A 23,220-nucleotide genomic window follows, 5' to 3' on the forward strand; every position below is an offset into this window, starting at 1 on the left:
TTCTGCTCGAAGGTCAGTATTAGGAAGAGGATCAGGGTTGTGGTAAGGTTTGGAGTGCAGGCTAGTTTCAACTTGAGTATGTGGTGTGGTTCAAGGTCAGGCTCTAGTCCAGGATTAAGGTGGGTCACTGTGACGGTACTTGTTAAGGTGAGAATTCAGTCTAGGTAGAGTGAAGTAGAGGGTCAGAATCAAGAGTCCAGAGTGCTAACCATTACACTATGGAACCAGGTCAGAATCAGATTAAGGGTGGTGAGAGTCTCATTCATGATAGTATTGAGTCATGACCAATGTGACTCACTGTCAAGGGTAAGTCAAGGTCAGGGTAAGTATGACAGCCATGTTAATGGTCAGCATCAGGATCAGGGTCATGATGAGCATCAAAGTGTGAATGTCAATTAGAGGGTAGTGTTAAGGTGAAAGTAGTGGGCAAGTTCATGGACAAGGTTAAGTTCTGTGTCAAGTGGAGTCAGAGTTATGGTGAGGGTGAGTGTCAATGCTAAGATCAAGGTCAGGTATAGGTAAGGGTCTGCCAAAGAATTGGGTGAGGGTGAGTGTATATGTCAAGGTCGGGGTGATAAATAAGGGTCAGGTTCAGTGTAAAAGGCTTAAGGACAGGGTAAAGGTCAAGATCAGAATGGGTTAAGGTTTACCGTTTTGTGTGAGTGGGGCTGGCTGAGGGTCAATGGTCAAGGGTGAGGATACAAGCTCCCATTTATGTAGAAGTGAGAGCTACCGGATATTGAGATAGACTGGAGCTTAGAGCCTACAGATGTGGCTAGAGAAAGAGGCAGGGGCCAGATCCCAAAAATATCTTTAAAGATATGAGACAATCAGACTTTCCCATGAAAGCAACAACTAGAGTTTGTGTTTTGTATTACCTCTAAAAGCAGTGACTTCAGTCGTCAATGCTTATAGAAGTTTATTCATACCGCCTTCTCTCAACCCTTTCATTTCCATATATATTTTACAATTGTCTTATCAAATTATTAAATAAAAAGCAAGAGCCAAATCGAATAGTATTGGGATTTACTGAATTAACATGAGTTTCAGGGATGCTGGCTTCCTTGTTTGCTCGGTATCGCTAAGGAAGATGGCACATCTGGTTCTGGCTCACCTTCTGCAAAGGGCTGAAGACGTCTGAAGCCAGGTTATGATGTTTGGTTCATGTCACCTCCAAATGGGAGCTCCATCGTATAAAGCCCGCAGAACGCTCCCAAGACTAGAGGAGCCATGAATGGGGCCACTTTCCCGGTGACCACAGAGAAGTGAGGACCAGGAGATGATGCCACATCAGCTACTTCTCTTGATTAAGAACAGAAGAAAGGCAGACACCAGGAAGAACTACTTGGGAGTTTTTCATAATAAATCTCAAAACAGAACTAGTGTTTATTATCACTGAGAACAAAAGCAAACCAAACCTCCCTTCTCACTTGGGTTTCCAAATCGAGGACATCTTTGTGCTCCCACAGATGGCTCTACCAGGACCATCCCTGACCAAAGGCAGCGCCTGGAGAAGCAGCACCACGGCCAGCATGGTAGTGGGCTCACTGTCTCTCTGCTGGGTATGTTCACAGCACACAGATGGGAAGCCAAGGGCACAGCCTCAGGTCTCCTTCTCTACTGGGGCAGGACCAGGTGTGGAGTGAGCCCAGAATGGTCGTAGTGTGGCCATGGGAGGCTGACGCAGGCTGGAGCAGAAGAACAGAGGCCCTGGAAGACAGGCTGGTGGGGCCTGGTCCAGCATCTCAGCCCTCTGGGATGAAGGGCCGAATCAGCTCCGGGTTCAACAGCAACTCCTCGAGGGGCCGGTCCACGTGGAAGTCATGGATGTTAGGAGGCCCCGGGTGGGCCTTGGGGGCCAATCCCCCTGGGCGCTGAGGAATTGGCAGCTCCGAAGGGTGGGCGGGTAGGGGAGCTGTGAAGAAGTATTGATGCAGAAGGGCCTGGGGGTGACAAGCAAGGAACAGCATAAAGAAACCAATCACCTCCCTGTCCCAGTCCCAGCTCACTTCCGAGGGGGAGACCGAACGCTGCCCTGCAGAGGCTCATTCCTTCATCTGCTCATCGGCCTCACGTGTGGGTACTGACTGAGCACTGCTCCAGAGGCTGGGGTGCAGCAGTGCACAGAACCTTCCATGAAGCCAGGAGTAGGGGACAGTAAACAAGATGAAGAAGCAGTCAGTGCGTCAGATGAGCAGTGCTTGAGGGGCGGCAGGCCTGTAGTGGTGAGAGGAGGCCCCTGGGCGGTGGCACTTGAGCAGAGACAGGAGAAGTGAGCAAGAGAGGTCCAGGGACAGAAGTGCACAGACTCCAAGACAGCGAGGGAGCCCTGGGCTGGAGAGCAGTGATTGAGGGGGACAGGAACAGGCAGGTGCAGCCCTGAGCGTGTGACACCCGTGGGCCACTAGGACCTGGGCTTCCCCTCAGAGGGGCTACAGGAGTGCCCTGCAGAGGAGGGTGTGCTGGCCTGTCTGGACAAGGTCACGCTCTCGGCCAGGTGGGAGGAGACACTGAATGGCAGGAGGAGCAGACTCTGGGAGGCCACAGGGCAGTTTAGACTGCAGGCAGCCGTAGGGGCTGAGAAGCGGAGTTGGTCTCAGTGTGCTCTGAAGGCACTGTGGACATGGGTGCCCACCAGGTGCATTCACGAACACACGCTCCTAGTGCCAAGGTGGGGAGGGCAGAGGTACAACGCAGACCCTGACACCACTGGTCCATGTTTTCCCTTCCTTCCCTGCCACAGCCCGTCCTCCTAGGTCCTCCTCTCCAGGCCTCTGCTCATCACCTCTCACAGGGAAACACCTCCCGGGCCTAAACCTGTCCTCCTCCAGGACGCCTCCCACTCCCACCGGCTGGACGCCCTGCCGCACCACAGGGTAAAGACCCCATGGGGACAGGGCCATGACCGCTTGCTTGTTCACTCTGGACCAAGGCCCAGGACAGAGCCTGGCATATGCTGATGCTGAACAAATACTTGCTGAAGGGATGAAGGGATGAAGGATGGAGTCACAGTCACCGGAGGTGTTGTCTTCTTGAGGTGGACACCCCTTCCCGCCCACAGCCCCTCTGGGGTCTGCTCAGGAGAGGTGTAGTGGCTTTGGGCTCCTCATCACACACGGTTCTAAGGGACCTTGACCTCCCGAGTCGCATGAGTGAGGAGGATCAGAGCAACGGGGTCACCCTACCTGGGAGGCCGCAATGCGCCGGCGAGGAGGGTAGAGGAGGAACTGCCCCAGCAAGTCCAAGGCCTGGGGAGAGGCGTCCGGCAGCACCTCCCCCAGGGGCACAGGCGCCTGCTCCTTGAAGGAGATCTTGTTGTAGTCAGGCAGCTCCGTGATCTCCTGAGGAGAACGGGGCGCCTCAGGGCCAGCACTGCCCGCCAGCTCCTTCTGTGCTCAGTCCTCGCTGTCACCCACCTGCTCAGGCTGGCTGGCTGGGGCCCACCCATGTGCCCCATTCTCACCTGATCACTCATGTCCTCATGCACTCACTCGGTCCTTCAGTCCCTCACGCCCCCACCTCCCAGGCACCTGCTCCATCCCCAGCTTGGTGAGACTGCAGTGTGCTAGGGGCAGGCAGGAAGGATAGTGGACAGGACCTGGCCTTCCTGCCTCCAGCACAGCAGAGAGGGAGGAGCCCCCGTGCTGGCCCAGAGTCATGGTCTGGGATTCCAGGGAGGCATGGGGCCACGAAAGAGAAAGTACGGGAGAGGGGAGTCACCTGTGACTGGGGGCAATAAAGGACACCTCCCCGTACCCCTCCCCACCAAGGGCCCTGCAAACCGGCCAGATCTGAGGGCTAGGAGTGCCCAAGATGCGAAGTACACAGCAAAGCTGGTCGATGTCGTTCTCCCCCGGGAAAAGTGGGGACCCATTCAACAGCTCCCCCAGGATGCAGCCCACAGCCCTGCAAATACAGAATCCAAACAGCTCACAGACCACACCAAGCGCACAGATGTCTCCACACCAGCTCCATCACTCCCCACCATGGACACCTATCTCCCCATACCAGCTACATCACCACACACCAAGGACACAGATGTCCCCACACCAACTCCATGTCTCACATCATGAACACAAGTCTACTCATACCAGCTCCATCACTCCCCACCATGGACACCTATCCCCCCACACCAGCTATATCATCTCACACCAAGCACACAGATGTCCCCACACCAGCTCCATCACTCCCCACCATGGACACCTATCTCCCCATACCAGCTACATCACCACACACCAAGGACACAGATGTCCCCACACCAACTCCATGTCTCACATCATGAACACAAGTCTACTCATACCAGCTCCATCACTCCCCACCATGGACACCTATCCCCCCACACCAGCTATATCATCTCACACCAAGAACACAGATGTCCCTACACCAGCTACATCATCTCACACCAAGAACACAGATGTCCCTACACCAGCTACGTCATCTCACACCAAGAACACAGATGTCCCTACACCAGCTACATCATCTCACATCAAGAACACAGATGTCCCTACACCAGCTACGTCATCTCACACCAAGAACACAGATGTCCCTACACCAGCTACATCATCTCACACCAAGAACACAGATGTCCCTACACAGCTACGTCATCTCACACCAAGAACACAGATGTCCCTACACCAGCTACATCATCTCACACCAAGAACACAGATGTCCCTACACCAGCTACATCATCTCACACCAAGAACACAGATGTCCCTACACTAGCTACATTATCTCACACCAAGGACACAGATGCCCTCACACCAGCTACATTATTTCACACCAAGAATACAGATGCCCTCACACCAGCTACATCATCTCACACCAAGAACACAGATGTCCCTACACCAGCTACATCATCTCACACCAAGAACACAGATGTCCCTACACTAGCTACATTATCTCACACCAAGGACACAGATACCCTCACACCAGCTACATTATTTCACACCAAGAATACAGATGCCCTCACACCAGCTACATCATCTCACACCAAGAACACAGATGTCCCTACACCAGCTACATCATCTCACACCAAGAACACAGATGTCCCTACACTAGCTACATTATCTCACACCAAGGACACAGATGCCCTCACACCAGCTACATTATTTCACACCAAGAATACAGATGCCCTCACACCAGCTACATCATCTCACACCAAGAACACAGATGTCCCTACACCAGCTACGTCATCTCACACCAAGAACACAGATGTCCCTACACCAGCTACATCATCTCACACCAAGAATACAGATGTCCCTACACCAGCTACATTATCTCACACCAAGGACACAGATGCCCTCACACCAGCTACATCATCTCACACCAACAGACACAGATGTCCCCACACCAGCTCCATGTCTCACAATGTGAACAAAGGTCTACTATACCAGCTCCATCCCTCCCCACCATGGAAGCAGATCTCACACCAGCGCCTACCTCTCACACTGGGATCAATGCTCCCACAAGGTAGCCTAGAGTGTTCACAGCTGAGAATACCAAGCCCCCGTATAATCAAAGACCTCAAGCCTAGAACGCAGAGCATATTCCCCTTTCCAAGCATCTCTCAGGCCGCAACTCTGGAACACACAACCACCACTCAACAGTTCTGAGACCTCTCAGAGCTTCGCACTCTGGGACATACAACCACCTCTTCACAGTCTGGGGCAGACCTCCAAAACAGCCACCAAATCTCAGATTCTTAGGCATGTCCCAAGTAAAGGCTTGGAGCCTTCACATCCAAGGACCTGGGCCTCTGGTCACTCAGGGACGTTGCATCCCGGGATATAATCCCTTGCCTAGTAGCTAAATGCATCACATCTCAGACCACCAACCCCAACCCACACGCCTCCCACTGGGACAACCTCTCCAATCCAACCCAAGTCCCACCCAGCTGCAAAATGTCGTAGAGAACACTGATCCCAAACTCTTCCCAGCCACCCGGGCAACCGAGAGCTCACACCCAAAACACCCCGAAATAGCTTAGAGATCCCAATGCTCCAGAGAAAAAGTGACTCCATGACCCACATTCCCCCCTTGCCCAGCCCACAGGAGTCTCACCACAGGTCGACCCCCTGGTCATACTGGCGGGCACCATACAGGAGTTCGGGGGCTCGGTACCACCTGTAAGAGGAGGGCAGCCAGGTCACCAGTCTGACAGAAGGCTGCCCCAGAAGGTCGCCCTGGCCCCCATACCAGCCTCACGAGCAATATCTGGAGAGGCCCCGAAGCACCTTTGGACCAGTGGGAGCGTTGGACCTGTCCATTGCTAGGTCCTTCCCGGGAACTGGCCATCCCTACCTGGTGGCCACCTGGTGTGTGTAGAGGCGGCTGCCATCTGGGGAAAAGACCCGGGCCAGGCCAAAGTCTGCTATCTTGAGCTGGCCTGAAGCACTGATGAGCAGGTTGGCTGGTTTCAGGTCCTAGAGCACCAAAGGAGGCATCAGTTCCTCCTGCGCACCCAGAGGAGAGGATCTCGGGGGCTTGGCAGGCTGAACACTGGGTCAGCCCTGGCCCCCACCCCCTGCAGGACCACACCCCAGAAGGCTTACCCACAAGGTCCCACCCCTCAGTCACCCTCTCCGGCCTAGCCTTCTTCAGGGCGGACCCACCCCCAGCCCAACTGGCCCTCAGGCCCCATCCCAGCCCATGTTGGGACTGACCCGATGCACAATGTTATTGGCATGGCAGAAGGAGACACCTTTGAGCAGCATCTGCAGGTAGCTCTTGACCTGTGCCTGGGCAAGCGGCCTCTGGGTGTGGCGGACCACCTCAGCCAGATCTGACAGCATGAACTCGAAGGCCAGCACGAAGCCTGCCCCGTGAGGGAACACGGCCTTCAGCTGCACCACCTGCGGGCAGGGCATCCTGTCAGCCTCAGACTCATACGGCTCAGACTCTGGGACCCCCAGCTCTTACTGCGGCAGAGGTAAGGCAGACAGAGGAGGTGACATAAGATGTGAGCTCGGAACCAAGGGCCTGGGTGCCCTCTTGTTGCTCCTGTCTCCTGAGAGAAAACATTCCCACTCTAACACTCCACTCACACTCAAGGAAAAGGGGGTCTAAGGAAGGCCACTTAGGGCAACGTCCAGTTCCCCTACCCAGCCCACATACTGGAAAATCAACTCTCTCTATCTCTCTCTCACACACACACACACACAGGAGCTCAAGTCTCCTCCCATTCCTCTAGGGCCATTTAACCCCAGCACTGACAAAAGACACTGATGATCACAACCCCCAGCACTGTGACAGTTGGAGACCTGTCATCCGTACTTTTTCTGAGGGCCCACGGGGCCACAGAGGCTGCACAGGGGTGAGCAAGGGCAAGGGTTGGTGGGTCCCGAAGGACCACAAGCAGCTCACAACACAAAGGGACAGACTATTGATCAATGACTGAACAAACCCACAGGGTACATCAGGTTCTAAGGAGGACAGAAGAGAAAGAATAGGGTGGAGTTGATTATGCAGGGAGCTAGAAAAAAACCCTGGGCAGGGGGACAGCAAGCACAAAACCCTGAGGCAAGAACAGAGAGCAGACTGGAGAGAGGGACCTCTCCATGAGCACATGGGGCCATTTAGGGGAAGGCCGTCTGCTCTGTTCTGCATCCCAGAGCCCGGACAGTGCTTGTCAGGGGAGACACTTCGGAAGTTGTATTGAATAAGTGAAAAGAGAGGCGGAGGTGGAAGGGGGCAGATGGTGACAATGCTCTCAGTTAAAGACAAGCCACTGGGAATGGACAGCTTCATCTACATTTTTTTACTGTGGGGCAGGGCAGCAGTGGGAAGGCTGCCGTAGTTGTTCTGGTGAAAGGAGACAGTGGCCCAGGCCAGGGTGAAACCTGGAGTGTGTTAAAGACAGAACCTCAGGCCTGCAGATCCATAGGATGCAGGAACTCGTCACCAGCCTCCTCATGGGCCCTCCACCTCTGCCACACAGGGACTGTCAGCAAGCCCTTTACCTTCCTCAAAAAACGAGTGGCTTATTGCTGTTTTTCTGATTTTGAGGCGACTACACAATCATTTTATAGATCAAAACACACACATATATTCAGATAACACACAAAATTATTTTTTTAAAGCAACAAAAGTAAAACCCTATCATCTATAATCAACCTTAGAGTACATTCCCCCAGACTTCTCAACAGATACGGCACACACAGACACACATTCACACACACATATATGTTTTCATACAAAACCAGTTTTATAGCATGTTTTTGTCACCTAATAGATCATGGACATCTCCAGACATTAGGGAACAAATCAGAGTATCGCCCACCCAAGGTCGACCTATCTTTATCACTCTCCAGGAAGTTGGGCACATTCTCTATTCCTGACATGGACAACAGAGAAAGCCACGAAGAGAATGAGGCCACAGTCCCGCCTAGTCCTGTCACAGCACAAACCACACCAGCTAGGCCCCCACAGCTTCTGTCCATCTCCCTTAGAACACCTACGTTCTCAAGAGCCAGGTGAGGGCCGGTTTCTCTCCATGTTGCCAGTACCCAGCACAGGGTAGGGCCTATAGAAGCCCCACGGTTAAAACACCCAGACTCCTCAATCAGACCTAAGCCAAAGCCTCCACTGAAAAGCGAAGCACCCACGAGTTGGTGGCTGAGCCTGCTCCCCTGGCCTGAGAGAGGGAGACCCTGAAACCCTTGCAGAGTAGCAGAGAAAATTCAGAAGGCCAATGTAGGGAAAGCAGTCAACCCAGCCTGCAGAACAGAACAGAAGTTCAACAGGTGGCAGTTATCATTACCATTAGAAATCACCACACAGTTTTGAGAAATAAGATGCAAGTTAGCGAATGAATGCATGAGTACGGGAAGAAATAAGTGTGTGAACAAGAAAGTGAATGAGGGAGGAATGAAGTAATTTGGTGAACAGAGTCGGTAAGTGGACAAGAAAGGGAGTAAGTGAGGGGTGGGGAAGCATATGAGTGAGCCGAGTGGGTGTGGGCCCCTCAGAGTGCGAGTGAGTGGAGGGCTGGACAGGTGCCTCAGAACCCCAGCCTCACTCACATACTGATTGTCCTCAATCTCCTGTAGGGCCTTGATCTCCCGCAGGGCCTGGTTGGGGATGCCATCCTCCAGCCGCCGCAGGGCCACCTTTTTCAGGGCGACGATCTCTCCAGTCTGTGCAGGACAGAACGCAGACACTGCCACCCCAACCCAGTCTGGGAAAGGCGAGTGAAGGGATGAGAAACGCGCCCTCTGGGTGGGAGGCAGAGGGCAGAGGCCTGAGGCCCTCGTGAGGATGGAAAGTGCCCCAACCCCATCCTAGAGGGACATCACAGGCAGTCTGGGACCCCGCAGTCGCAGGGCTGGGCAAACAGCTCAGAAGCATCCACTGCACGCTCCTAGGGTACTCTCGTGGGATGCACTGGCCACGACCTGGATGCCCCCAGCCCCACCCCTTAAAAGTATTAAAGTGATGAGCATACACCACGAAAGGGAGGGAGGCAAGGAGGAAATGGCCCAAGCCTGGGTTTGGACAATGGGTCCGTCTCACAGAAACGAAAGGAACCCGAGGCCTGGGAGGCCCCGCAGGGCCGGCTCACCTCCACGTGTTTGGCCTTGAAGACGATGCCGTGCGCGCCCTCCCCGATGCGGCCCAGGATGCAGTACTGGTCCATCGCCCGCCCCGCCCTCCGCGTCCGGACGCCGCTGCCTAGCAACTGGGCGGCCTCCGAGCGTCACGGGCCGGCGGCCAGGAGCAGCGGGGGACAGAGCGGGGGCCTCGTCTGTGCCGTCCCCCAGGTCCCCGCCGCCACGCCGCAGGACGCTTCATTTGGCGGAAGTTCTCTGCGAGCGGACAAGGCCGGCGTCCGAGCTGGGAGAGACCGCGACACACCCTAGTCCGCACCGCCCCCTCGTTATGTAACGCGATACGCAGGGCACGCCGGGAGGGCGGGGCGGTGGGGCCTGGAGGCGGGGCAGCAGGGCCTGGGGCGGGGCCGTTCGTCCTGCAGGGTTCTGAGACTGAGCCAATGATGAAGGGAGGTGTATGGCTGAGCTGTAGAGAGACCTTCAGTGAGGCACCCCTTCTGGAAGGTCAATTGGCAACATAGAGAGATAACTTTTCAAAGATGCAAACGCTGACTCAGAAAGTCTATGTCTAAGGGCTTCTCATGAGGAAACATTTAAAGGAATTTGCAGCTTGAGTGATTATTAGAAATGCATACCATCAAAGAAGGTTGACACAAAAAAAAGGACTTCTTAAACTTCTGAAAAGATGGTCAATCTCACACTAAGATAAATGCAAAATAATGTACAATTGTTCACCTATCGTCTGGCCAAAGATTTCAGATCTAACAGTGGCCAGGTTCTGGGAAAATAGAAGCTTTCATGCATTGCTGGTGGGAGTATAATTTACTTAGCCTCAGCAAGCCTACTTCTGGAAATTCCCCCAACAGATATAAAGCACACATGAGAAATGACGTGCAAAGTTATTAAATGAAGCATTGTTTAAATAGCAAAATATTGGAAACACCACAAATGTCCATCAATAGGAGATTAAATTGTGATATGCACATTAAATGAAATATTAAGCAGCCTTAAAACTGAATGAGGAGCCTGGCCGGTGTGGCTCAGTGGTTGAGCGTCGACCCTGCACCAAGATGTCACCAGTTCGATTCCCAGTCAGGGCACATGCCCAGGTTATGGGCCAAATCTCCAGTGGGGGGGCATGCAGGAGGTGGTCAATCGATGTTCTCTCTCATCGATGTTTCTATCTCTCTCTCATTCTCCCTCTCCCTTCCTCTCTCTCTAAAATCAATAAAGAAAAAAAAATGAATGAGGAAACATTTAAGTACAGTAATAGGAAGATTTCTAAACTATACTGTTAAGCTAAAAAGGCAAGATGCAAACAGCATACAGAGTGCCACTACCTGTGGAAAAGAAAAGAAAAGAATATAAATAAAAGAATGTAAAAAGCCAATAATGTGTGTTCATGCATTACAAGATATCTCTAACGATACACAAGTTTTCTTCATTGTGGTTACGTGGTGGAGGAGGGACGAGAAGCACTGGGGACAGGGTAGGAGAAAGACTTCACTGGGGTTCTTTGTATTCTTTGAGTTGTGAGCCTATAATTTACTAATTCTTCAGATAAGTAAATATTTTCTGGCTCAGAAATCCCACTCTTTTAATAATTTCAGAAGAAGGCCTCAGTGTCCATACAAAGATGTCCACCCGGTTTGATGACAAGAGAGGCCAGGTGAGAACCCAAATATATTTTGGCAACTCTGGAAATCAGATTATCTTCCCTCTCCAGGACTTGTTGTTGTCAATTTGCTCCTTTGTTTAGTGTATTTCCTGACCTAATTATGTAATGTCTGTTTTCTTTCTCGTGTGTGGCCTCTGAAATCTGCTCAGTTAGCTTAGCTGTCAGCTAATCACTGGGAAGAGGTTTTCAACAGTCAGGCTCCTTTCTGCAGCCAGTGTGGCCAGTGGTTCTTTCTTGACAGAAGAATGTGAGTGAATAGCAAACCTCGGGCCCTGGTGCCAGTTTGAATCCCCAGGCAGAAGTCATGGCAGAGGAGTAAACACAGAAATACATCAGCATTGGGCCTCTGCCTTCCCTCACTCAGCCACCTGCTACAGGCAGTCAAAAACGTCGTTGCTTATCTTGTTCCTCTCTGGCTTCTCTGACAGATTGGTTCTCAGTGACATGATCAGTTCAGGAGCCTAAAAATCACCCAATTCTCTCTTGTCTTTCAGCAGTAATGTCAATAGACCACTCATTTCTGGACTTTGTTTTCACTTACTTTATATCGTTTCCCTCCCTATCCTCCTCTTATTTATTATATGGATATGGCAAGAGATTCCCGCTGTGCTTCCCAATAGGGAAGCATGCTAGCCATCTTGCAGAGCTGCTGTGAGAATTCAGGGGAATAATGTGTGCAACTCTGACCAGTGCTCAACAGTGAGTTCTCTCGGAAACTGGTAGGTCTCATCTAATCATAGGGAGCTCTGTGGAACCCTACATTTTATGTATATTCACTTTCTCAGACAACTTTCAAGCCCAGTGGCTTGGATGGGGGAGGGGGCAAACAAGTGAGAAACCATATGACCCTTTGGACTAGTTACTCAAAACGGGGTCTGCAGACCGGCAGCGCTGGCCTCCCCTTGGGAGCTTGTTGCAATGCAGAGGCTCGACAACCTCAGACCTGCTGAATCTGCCTTTTTAATAAGGTCCCAAGTTGACTCAAAGGCACGTTAAAGGTGGAGAAGGACTGCTCTCTAAATTTCCCTTTGTGAAGAGGAGAAATGTTTACAAGTGACTGCTATTCCCTCAGCTAAAGGAAGAGGTGACAGCTCTCATAAAGGACCTTTGTGAGGATTAAATGTATTACCAGCCAAGGTTTTAAATACAGCTGCTAGTTCATCTTTCAGCTCCCCTCCACAGCTGCTCAGGATTTTCGTGATACTGAAACTGAATCACGGGCTTCCCACCTCTCTTAGCATCCACCAAGTAATAACCCAACAGCCTCTATGAGTGTCCACGCTGTGCCATCCTGGGAACAGCGCCGCCCACCGAGGCGCCCACCTTAACAAGCCGCAGTTGCTCTTGTAACGCCAGCGTGTAGATAGAGGCTTAGAGCAGGGATAAAGCAAAACTGGCTGCGGTGGGATTCTCAAACTGCGCAACTGCTTTTCACCAGCTTGGGGCCATGACAGTTGGCGACTCTCCTCAAGTGGGCAGATGACTGGAATGCGCCTCGGAGAACTGTTCCACAGTGTTTTAATGAGACCATCATGCTGCTACCTGTCCTTAATAAGTCCTTAAATCCTTGACACACATGCGTCATTTTTCAGTCATTACAAGCACAAAGAGCTTGACCAGCAGCGATGTAAGAATTACACATGAAGACTGCTAGATTCAGAAAGTTAAATAATAACATAGTTAAGGATGCAATGTGCTGTATACTAAGTGCTGAGCATGGATTTGTCTCTAAGTCTTGTAAATCTTTTGATCCCAGATCTCTTTGTAGTTCTTTGTACTGTGAAATAGCTCCATCTAGCGCTGGTTTTCTTTAAGCAGCCCTGGCACATGCCGTGTGCCACGTGGTCATTTTTAATGAGTGAAGGGAAGGAGGCCGGGACCTTCTCCTCAGTCCAGAATTGATAGGCCGGAAGCACTGGGAGGGCCACAGGATATCACCATGCTGCCTTCTTCCCTGTGGGCTCTGGATCAGCAGAAGTTTCAAGCATCAAGTGAGGGCATTAATGCATCAGTCCTCACACCTTGGAAGAAAATAAAGTAGCTTATGTTTATGAGCACTTAAGATGTCCCAGAGCCTTTGCATGTTAACCCAGTGAGGCTGCACAAATAATTATTACTGCTGTTCACATAAGAAGAATAAGGTTTAGAGAATTTTTCTCAATCTTCCCATTTTGGTGAGCTAAGAAGGGAGGAGCTAGAATCACAACAAATCTGCCTGGCCCCATTACCACACCTCATCCTTGGAAGGAAAGGGAGGGAAGTGGTGGGGCAGGAGCGGGGGAGGGGAAAAGGTGGAGCATAGGAGGAAAGAATGACAGTGTTGAGATCATTTTAGTCAACAGCAGAAAGCACAGCCTTGAGATTCCTACACAGGCACTTGGTGAAGACATGCTTGGAAAGAATATATTGGCAGACAGCCCCAAGTAAGAAGAACCCAAACAGGCCCACACCAAGACACAAAGTAATTAAAATGCCAAAAATTAAAGATAAAGAGACAATCATAAAAGCAGCAAGAGATAAACAACAGGTTACATACAAAGGAAACCCCATAAGGCTCTCAGCTGACTTCTCACAAGAAATACTACAGGCCAGAAGGGAAAGGCATGAAGTAATCAAGGTCATGAAAAACAAGGATTTGAATCCAAGACTACTCTACCCAGCAAGGCTATCATTCAAAATAGAAGGTCAAATAAAGAGCTTCCCAGACAAAAAAAAAAGGCTAAGGGAATATATTAACACCAAACGAGCACTGCAAGATATGCTAAAAGGACTGCTGTAATTAGTAGAAGAAATAGGAAGAAAAATAGAACCACACTAAACAAAAATGACAATAAATAAGTACATATCAATTATAACCTTAATGGTTTATAATGGTTTGAATGTTCCGATAAAAAGACACAGAGTACCTGACTGGATAAGAAACCATGACTCAAATATATATTGTTTACAACAGATCCACCTCACAACAAAAGACTCTCAAAGGTTGAAAGTGAAGGGATGAAAAAGGAATCTTTCAAGCAAACGGACAAAAAAAAAGAAAAAAAAAAAAAGCTGGGGTAGCAATACTCATGTCTCATAAAGCAGATTTTAAAATACAGACAAAGGCCCTGGCCGGTTTGGTTCAGCGGTTAGAGCATCGGCCTGTGGTCCAGAGAGACCCGGGTTCGGTTCCCGCTAAGGGCGTGTACCTTGGTTGCAGTTTGTCCCCGGCCCTGGTCGGTTTTGCGGGTGGCAGCCACTCGATGTGTTCCTTTCACATCGATGTTTCTCTCTCTCTCTCTGTTCCTCTCTCTCCCTCCCACTCTACCTGAACAAAAAATGGAAAAATGTCCTCGAGTGAGGATAAAAAAATAAATAAATAAATTTAAAATACAGATAAAGAAGGCCACTACATAATATTTAAAGGATCTATCCAACAGGAAGATATAACCTCAGTAAACATATATACACCCTATATAGGAGCACCAACATATATTAAAATCTTCTGGAGGACTTCAAAGGAGAAATCGACAGCAATACTCTCATAGCAGGGGACTTCAACACCCCGCTGACATCACTGGATAGATCATCTAGGCAAAAATTAACAAGGAAACACATACTCTAAATGAAGTGCTAGATCAAATGGATTTAATAGATATCTACAGAGAATTATACCCCAAAATGGCAGAATTCACATTCTTCTCAAGGGCACATGGGACATCCTCAAAGATAGACCGCATGTTAGGGGACAAACAAAGTCTCTACAAATTCAAGAAGACTGAAATCATATCAAGCATCTTTTGAGATCACAGTGGCATGAAACTAGAAATCAATTGCAACAAGAACATGCAAAGACATTTGAAAACATGGAGGCTAAATAGCATGTTATTGAACAATGAATGGGTTACCATGGAGATCAAGGAAGAAATGTAAAAATTCCTGGAAACCAATGATAATGAACACACAACACACAATCTATGGGATGCAGCGAAAGCAGTTTTGAGAGGGAAGTTCATAGCACAACAGGCCTACCTCAAGAAGCAGTAAAAATTTCTAATAAATTATCTAACCTCACAACTTAAAGATCTAGAAAGAAAACAAAAGGAAAACCATAGAGCAAGCAGAAGGAAGGAAATAGTAAAGATCAGAGCAGAAATAAATGACATGGAGACCAAAAAAACAATTCAAAGGATCAATGAAACAAAGATCTAATTCTTTGAAAAGATAATCAAAATTGATGGACCCTTAGCTACATTCACCAAGAAACAAAGAGAGAGAACCCAAATACACAAAATCAGAAATGAAACAGGAGAAATAATAACTGACACCACAGAAATACAAAGGATCATTAACAAATATTATGAACAATTATACGGAAACAAATTAGACAATCTAAGTGAAATGGACAAATTTCTAAAAACACATAGTCTCCCAAAACTGAACTGGGAAGAGATAGAAAACTTGAATAGACCAATAACAACAAAAGAAATTGAAGATGTAATCAAGACTCTCCCAGCAAACAAAAGCCAGGCCCGAACGGCTTCACAGGGGAATTTTACTGAACATTCAAAGAACTAATACACATTCTCCTCAAACTATTTCAAAAAATTCAAGAAGAAGGAAGGCTTCCAAACTCGTTTTATGAGGCCAGCATAATTCTAATTCCAAAGCCAGAAAAAGACACTACAAATAAAGAAAACTACAGGCCAATATCCCTGATGAACATAGATGCCAAAATCCTGAACAAAATATAGCAAATCAAAGCCAGCAACACATCAAAAAAATTATTCACCATGACCAAGTGGGATTCATCCCAGGGATGCAAGGCTGGTACAATATTTTCAAATCAATAAATGTGATACACCACATAAACAAAACGAAAGATAAAAATAATATGATCATATCAATAGACGCTGAAAAAGCATTCGACAAAATCCAGCACCCATTTCTGATAAAAACACTCAGCAATGTGGGAATAAAGGGATCATATCTTGACATAATAAAGGCTATATATGAAAGACCTTCAGCCAACATCATACTCAATGGGCAAAAATTAAAAGCATTTTTCTTAAGAACAGGAACAAGGCAAGGATGCCCACTTTCGGCACTCTTATTTAACATAGTACTGGAAGTCTTAGCCACAGCAATCAGCCAGGAAGAAACAATAAAAAGGATCCAAATTGAAAAGGAGAAAGTGAAATTGTCATTATTCGCAGATGACATGATACTATATGTAGAAAACCCCCAAAGACTCCATCAAAAATCAATTAGACTTAATAAATGAATTTGGCAAAGTAGCAGGATACAAAATTAACATCAAGAAATGGATGGCATTCTTATACAAAAATGATGAACTCACAGAAAGAGAAACTGAAAAAACAATCCCATTTTCCATCGTAGAAAAAAAATTAAGATACCTAGGAATGAACTTAACCAAAGAAGTAAAGGACCTCTTCACCGTAAAGTACAGGTGATTGAAAAAAGAAATAGAGGAAAATATAAAAAAGCACATACCTGTTCATGGATTGGAAGAATTAACATCATTAAAATGTCCATACTAACCAAAGCAGTCTATAGATTCAATGCAATGTCAAAACATGTCAATATACCAATGACATACTTCACAGAACTAGAACAAATACTTCAAAAGTTCATATGGAACCAAAAAAGACCCCAAATAGCCACAGCAATCTTGATAAAGAAAAACAAAGTTGGGGGAATTACATTACCAGATTTCAGGTTATACTACAAAGCCACTGTAGTCAAAACAGCCTGGTACAGGCACAAGAACAGGCAAATAGATCAATGAAACAGAACAGAAAACCCAGAAATGGACCCAAGACAATATGCTCAATTAATACTTGGCAAAGGGGGCAAGAGCATACAGTGGAGTAAAGACAGCCTCTTTTATAAATGGTGTTGGAAAAATTGGACAGCTACATGCAAAAAAGTAAAACTAGACCATCAACTTATACCATCCACAAGAATAAACTCAAAATGGATAAAAGACTTAAATGTGTCTCATGAATCCACAAAGAAATCCTAAAAGAAAATGTAGGCAACAAGATTTCAGACATCATACACAGCAGAATTTTCACTGATACATCACCTAAGGCAACAGAAACAAAGATGAAAAAAAATGAACACATGAGACTACATCAAACTCAAAAGCTTCTACACAGCAAAAGAAACAACCACCAAAATGGAAAGGCAACCCACTGTATGGGAGAGCAGAATTGCCAAAGATACATCAGATAAGGGGTTAATTTCCAATATATATAAAGTGCTCATACAACTCAACAAAAGGAAGACAAAGAACCCAATTAAAAAATGGGAAGAGGAACTAAATAGACACCTCTCCAAACAGAAGATACAAATGGCTAAGAGACATATGAAGAAATGCTCAACATCACTAATCATCAGAGAGATGAAAATTAAAATATCAGTGAGGTATCACCTCACACCTGTCAGAATGGCCACCATCAACAAATCATCAAACAAGTGTTGGCGAGGGTGTGGAGAAAAGGGGACTCTAGTACACTGCTGGTGGGAATGCAGACTGGTGCAGCCACTATGGAAAACAATATGGTGTTACCTCAAAAAATTAAAAATTGAACTTCCATTAGACCCAGTGATCCCACTTCTAGGAATATACCCCAAGAAGCCTGAAACACCAATCAGAAAGAATATATGTACCCCCATGTTCATAGCAGCACAATTTCCAATAGCTAAGATCTGGAAACAGCCCAAGTGTCCATCAGTAGACAAATGGATAAAAAAGCTGTGGTACATATACACAATGATGTACTACTATGCAGCTGTAAGAAAGAAATATCTCTTATCCTTTGAGACGACATGGAGGGACCTGGAGAATAGTATCCAAGGTGAAACAAGCCAAACAGAGAAAGACAAATATCACATGATCTCACTTATTTGTGGAATATAATGAATATAACAGTCTGAGGAATGGGGTAGTCCCAGAGACATGGAAGTGGGGTACAGACTGACAATCCCCAGAAGAGGGGGTGGAGGGAGACATAAACCATGGAATTTTTATGCATGTATGCATAAACAGTGGACATGGACAACAAAGCTGGGGACAGGGCGGGGTTGGTGGGGGAGGGGGCTATCAGTGGGGGGGGGAGAAACATCTGTAACAAAAATAAATTAATTAATTAAATAAAAATTAAATTAAATTTATGTGAAGTTAGAAAGAATGTGTTGGGTTATCTCTCAGTCTCTGTCAATCTTCATCTCTCTGTTTCTCTCATACACATTCTTTCTGTTCTCTCTTCTATGTCCAGCTATTGTCCTGTCACACTTTTGGAAAATATGCCATGATCCCTGGCCAGTTGCTCAGTGGTTAGAGCGTCAGCCCTCGAACCAGAGAGACCCGGGTTTGGCTCCCCCTAAGGGCACGTGCCTCGGTTTCTGTTTGTACCCGGCCCCGTTTGGGGTCATGAGGGTGGCAGCCACTCCATGTGTCTCTCTCACATCAATGTTTCTCTCTCTCTTCCTCCCTCTCTCCCTCCCACCCAATCTGAAGATAAATGCAAAAATGTTCTCAAGTGAGGATAGAAAAAAAAACAGAAAATGTGCCATGATTCTTGAAATACTAATCTCAAATAATCAACAAGTATTCGTTGATTCACAACTGTTATAAATTCTGTCATTTTTATAGGAAGAATTTATTAATTTATAAGTGTCTAACTCCAGTTTTTCATGTTATTTGTAATCATTTATTCACTTATCATCGTTTGTGGTATGGTACAGAGTTATACTTTTTCTACATGGAAAGTCAATCTTCCCAATGAGATCATAGATAGATATAGGTATAGATATAGATATAGATGATAGATATAGGTATAGATATAGATGATAGATATAGATATAGATGATAGATATAGATAGTTTATTTGTTTTTAGAAAGAGAGGAAGGGAGAGAGAGATAAAAACATTGATGTGAGCCCTGGCCGGTTTGGCTCAGCGGTTAGAGCATCGGCCTGCGGACCAAGGAGTCCCAAGTTTGATTCCCGCTAAAGGCACGTACCTCAGATGCAGTTTGTTCCTGGCCCCGGTTGGGGTTTTGCAGGTGGCAACCAGTTGATGTGTCTCTCTCACATCAATGTTTCTCTCTCTCTCTCCTCCTTCTCCCCATCCCAATCCATCTGAAGATAAATGCAAAAATATCCTCAAGTGAGCCCTGGCCAGTTTGGCTCAGTGGTCAAGCGTTGGCCTGCAGACCAGAGAGTCCTGGGTTTGGTTCCTACTAGGGGCACGTACCACAAAAAAATATATATATATCTTCAAGTGAAGATAAAAAAGAAAAAAAGAAACATTGATGTGAGAGAGAAACATCAATCGGCTGCCTCCTGCACGCCCCCCGTGGGAATCAAGCACACAACCCGGGCATATGCCCTGACCAGGAGTGGAACCGGGACCTCTCACTGCGTGGGGTGACGCCCAATCCACTGAGCCACACCAGCCGGGCCCTAATAATATTTAATGCACGTCCTTTATCACATAGTAGGTTATACAGTTATCACATAGTTAAGTTATATCACATGTAATATTATGTTAATTAATTGTTCTTGGTTCATGCTGGAATAAAATATAAACATTTATAGACCAATGTTCACTTTCTGGGAGGACAAAAGGAATTATCTGAAAAGGACTTTGTAAAACATTGTGTTTCGCCCTGGCCAGTTTGGCTCAGCGTTTAGAGCGTCGGCCTGCGGTCTGGAGAGACCCGGGTTCGGTTCCCGCTAAGGGCACGTACCTCGGTTGCAGTTTGTCCCCGGCCCTGGTTGGTCGTGCGGGTGGCAGCCACTCGATGTGTTCCTTTCACATCGATGTTTCTCTCTCTCTCTGTTCCTCTCTCTCCCTCCCACTCTACCTGAACAAAAAATGGAAAAAATGTCCTCGGGTGAGGATAAAAAAATAAAACATTGTGTTTCTCCTGTGTCAGGCAGTGGAGTCCTAAAAGTCTAAGATTTGAGAGGAAAGTTTAGTCTTTTGATGCTAATACTTAAGGCGTATCATAATGTTGTTTTCCTTTGTCCCAAGTTTCCTCAGTGTCATTACCAATAGAAGGAGAGAGCATAGAAACAGAACGTACATCAGCTATAAAACTGACTCCCAATCAACCGGCCATTCTAAGTGATGTGTTTGAGGAGAGTCCCTACATGGTCATCCTACCAAAGAACTGGCTGACGTTCTATAGTGATGGCGGCGGAAGTGTGTGTGGGTTCTGTGCTCCCTCAGAAGATCCCTGACATCTATAGGTGTAGTAACCATGAGTCACTAAGGGGCTACTCAAGACATGGAAACTGTACAGTAATTTAAATAGAAATTTAATATCAATCATTATTAACTATAACAGGGGATAAGAGTGATGAGAGATGGGCTAGGAAGAAGTAGAGAGAATTAAAAAGCAGGTAGGAACAGCAGGTAGAAGGAGCAGTCACTACCCTAGGGCTGAGATGGAGGTCCCCCCAGGTAGAGGTCCCCAGGGTCCCCCAGGGTCCCCCAGGGAGAGAGTCTGGCTGTGGCCCACTGAACAGCAGGGAAGTCCCTGGTGTGCCATGCTGGTAAAACTTGCCAGAATTCTGCCCTTTGCAGTTTGCCATCATCCCCCATCTAGGTATTAAGGAGCTGTTCATGGGAGGGGTCTCACCAGAAGGACTTTACTACAAAATCATCGAAGAATGATGCTGGCGGGAGCTGCAAGCCGCCGGGTGCCTCTGGGTGCCGTGCACAGCAGGACCCAGCTGCTGGAGAAGCCACCGCACCACATGAGCTGGACGCTGGACACTGGAGAAGCTGCAAATGCTGCAGGGGCTCGGAGCTGGAGGAGCTGTGTGTGCTGAAGGAGGTGAGCCCTGGAGAAAGCAAACAAACCGGAACCAGGAAGAAAAACCCCTCCTTCCATGTCTCTCCAGCGCCCTCTACTGACAAATATTACCGTTATGCCCGCAGTCAGAGGAAAACCAAAGGGCCAGCTCCATTGTCCAGGAGGGCAATGAGCGTGAATTTGGAGACTAGAGACCACAAACTGAAAGCTGGCAGGAGCCATGTGGCTGGAGAAGGGGACAAAGTAAGTTGATTCCAAAGAAGTGAAGATGTAGCAAAAATTAGCAATTTCATCGCCCAGAGAAGAGTGTGATTATTCTTTTACACTTTCTATCTTTATGATGACAGGAGTATGTATTTTACGTTGTATGCACACACATCATATGAGATATAACAGATGGATATTTTATTTATTCATTTTTTTATCCTCACGCAAGGATATTGTCCCATTTATCTTCATTCAGAGTGGAAGGGAGAGAGAGAGAGAGAGAGAGAGAGAGAGAGAGAGAGAGAAACATTGATTGGTTGCCTCCCACATGACCCCGACCAGGGCCAGGATAAACCACAACTGAAGAATGTGCCCTTGACTGGAATCAAACCCAAAACTCATTGGTCCGCGGGCTGGTGCTCTAACCGCTGAACCAAACCAGCCAGGGCAACAGGTGGACATTTTAAACAATTAGGATATTATTTACATATGGATACATAATGTCATTTATATAATATTATTCATATCATGTAATTCGTTTTCTTTTCTGGATGAAAGAAATGATTTTCACAGCTATTCATTGATTTGCCTAGAGTTCTGCCGCTGGCTGGGAAATTGTAGTCATGAAAATCCAGGTTTCCAGATTGTTTTCTAGGGACCTGATCATTATCCATCCACTCATGCCTAAGGGTGATGGGAAGTCAGGAGCAGGGAGGAAACGTATTTCTAGCTGAGGGACCAGAGAGAATTCAAGGATGAAGGTGACTTGATTTGCACTTGACTGAGGGCTTTCTCTGCCGTGGGAAGAGCGTGGGGAAGATTAAAGTTTCAGGGTGGAGGGTGCAGGGTTCCAAGGTGGTCTGGGTGGTGAGGGGCACATCAGATAGTCCTATACCAGAACAAGATAGGTGTGTGAGTAAGAAAGGGAAGGAAAGTGAGAACCTGGGGTGGGGGGGCAGGTTAGTAGGGCTGTGGCATCCTGCTGTGGCTTAGGCACTTTAAACTCCCCACCAGTCACTGTCCCCAGAGCAGGCTGTGCTTGGCACCAGAAGCTAGAGCCCCTGGGGGCTGGGCCCCCATCACTGGGTCAGTGAAAAAAACATTAAGAGTAGTGGTATTTCACTGGGACCCCTCAAGGCCTGTGCCCCTACCCTACCCTCTAGAGGGAATAGAGGGGCTGCGGGGGGGGGGGTATGTTAGGAGAGAAAGCAGATTCTTGGAGAAGACAAAGTAAAGAATGAGAGTGGTTGGTGAAGAGGGTGGAGCAAAGGTTAAAGCGGCATGAAGTTTAGATAGAAGGCCCCCCCTAACAGGGAAGGAGGCAGGCTGGTAACATTAAAAAGTGTGGACAAAGAAATGAGGGCCTAAAGAACAAAGGAGTGTCTGGTTGCCCTGGGTTGCAATATTTGGCCGTCGATTCCCACAGCTGAAACCCCAGAGTGTCGAAGCGGCCCCCTTAACTCAGGGAGGGCCGCGTAGGTTGTCCCAGATTCAACTGAAAATGAAATTGGCCTACCTGCTGCCATCAGAGTTACCCCAGGGTCGGAGTTCGAGATGACGGCCAGGGCGTCTGTTCCCGGGCACCTTCAGTCTTCAGCCACAAGGCCAATCAGCTCAAGGCCTGGACTGCCCAATCCGCCAGCCCGAGGAAGGGACGAGGACAGACTCGGTGCGTTGTTCCACAGTCCGACGGCCCACGGGGTCCTCCACGTGGAGGGCAGGGCTTAGGCGGTGGTCGGGCACAGGGGCATCGTCTCGCCCAATGGCCGGTCGGGTTACACTTAAAGCAGGGACCCAGGGGTCTGCTCTGCTGATTCTGGTGGGTGCTTTTTTCTGTCCATTGAAGAGGGTCTGTTAACCCTTTGATTATTGGGGGCTCTGATGGCAAAGGAAAGCATTTGGAATTCTGCTCTTCTCTGCTGTTTAGCCTCTTCTCGTAATTATTAAAAACCTTA

The 23,220-nt window shown here is 47.8% G+C and overlaps 1 protein-coding gene across 1 annotated transcript; it reads right to left on the reverse strand.

Annotated features, from left to right (window-relative positions):
• Positions 1-1,024: 1,024 nt before the first annotated feature.
• CDK20 (cyclin dependent kinase 20) lies at positions 1,025-9,840 on the reverse strand. Its single transcript, XM_036262056.1, has 8 exons — positions 9,560-9,840; positions 9,021-9,134; positions 6,663-6,851; positions 6,301-6,422; positions 6,061-6,123; positions 3,783-3,906; positions 3,186-3,341; positions 1,025-1,943 (listed from the first exon to the last, which is right to left on the reverse strand). The coding sequence occupies exons 1-8, from the start codon at positions 9,632-9,634 to the stop codon at positions 1,746-1,748; spliced, it is 1,041 nt and encodes a 346-aa protein (XP_036117949.1). The 5' UTR covers positions 9,635-9,840; the 3' UTR covers positions 1,025-1,745.
• Between the last annotated feature and the right edge of the window lie 13,380 nt (positions 9,841-23,220).

This window comes from Molossus molossus, unplaced genomic scaffold (assembly GCF_014108415.1).
Source record: "Molossus molossus isolate mMolMol1 unplaced genomic scaffold, mMolMol1.p scaffold_m16_p_14, whole genome shotgun sequence".
Classification (NCBI taxonomy): Eukaryota; Metazoa; Chordata; class Mammalia; order Chiroptera; family Molossidae; genus Molossus; species Molossus molossus.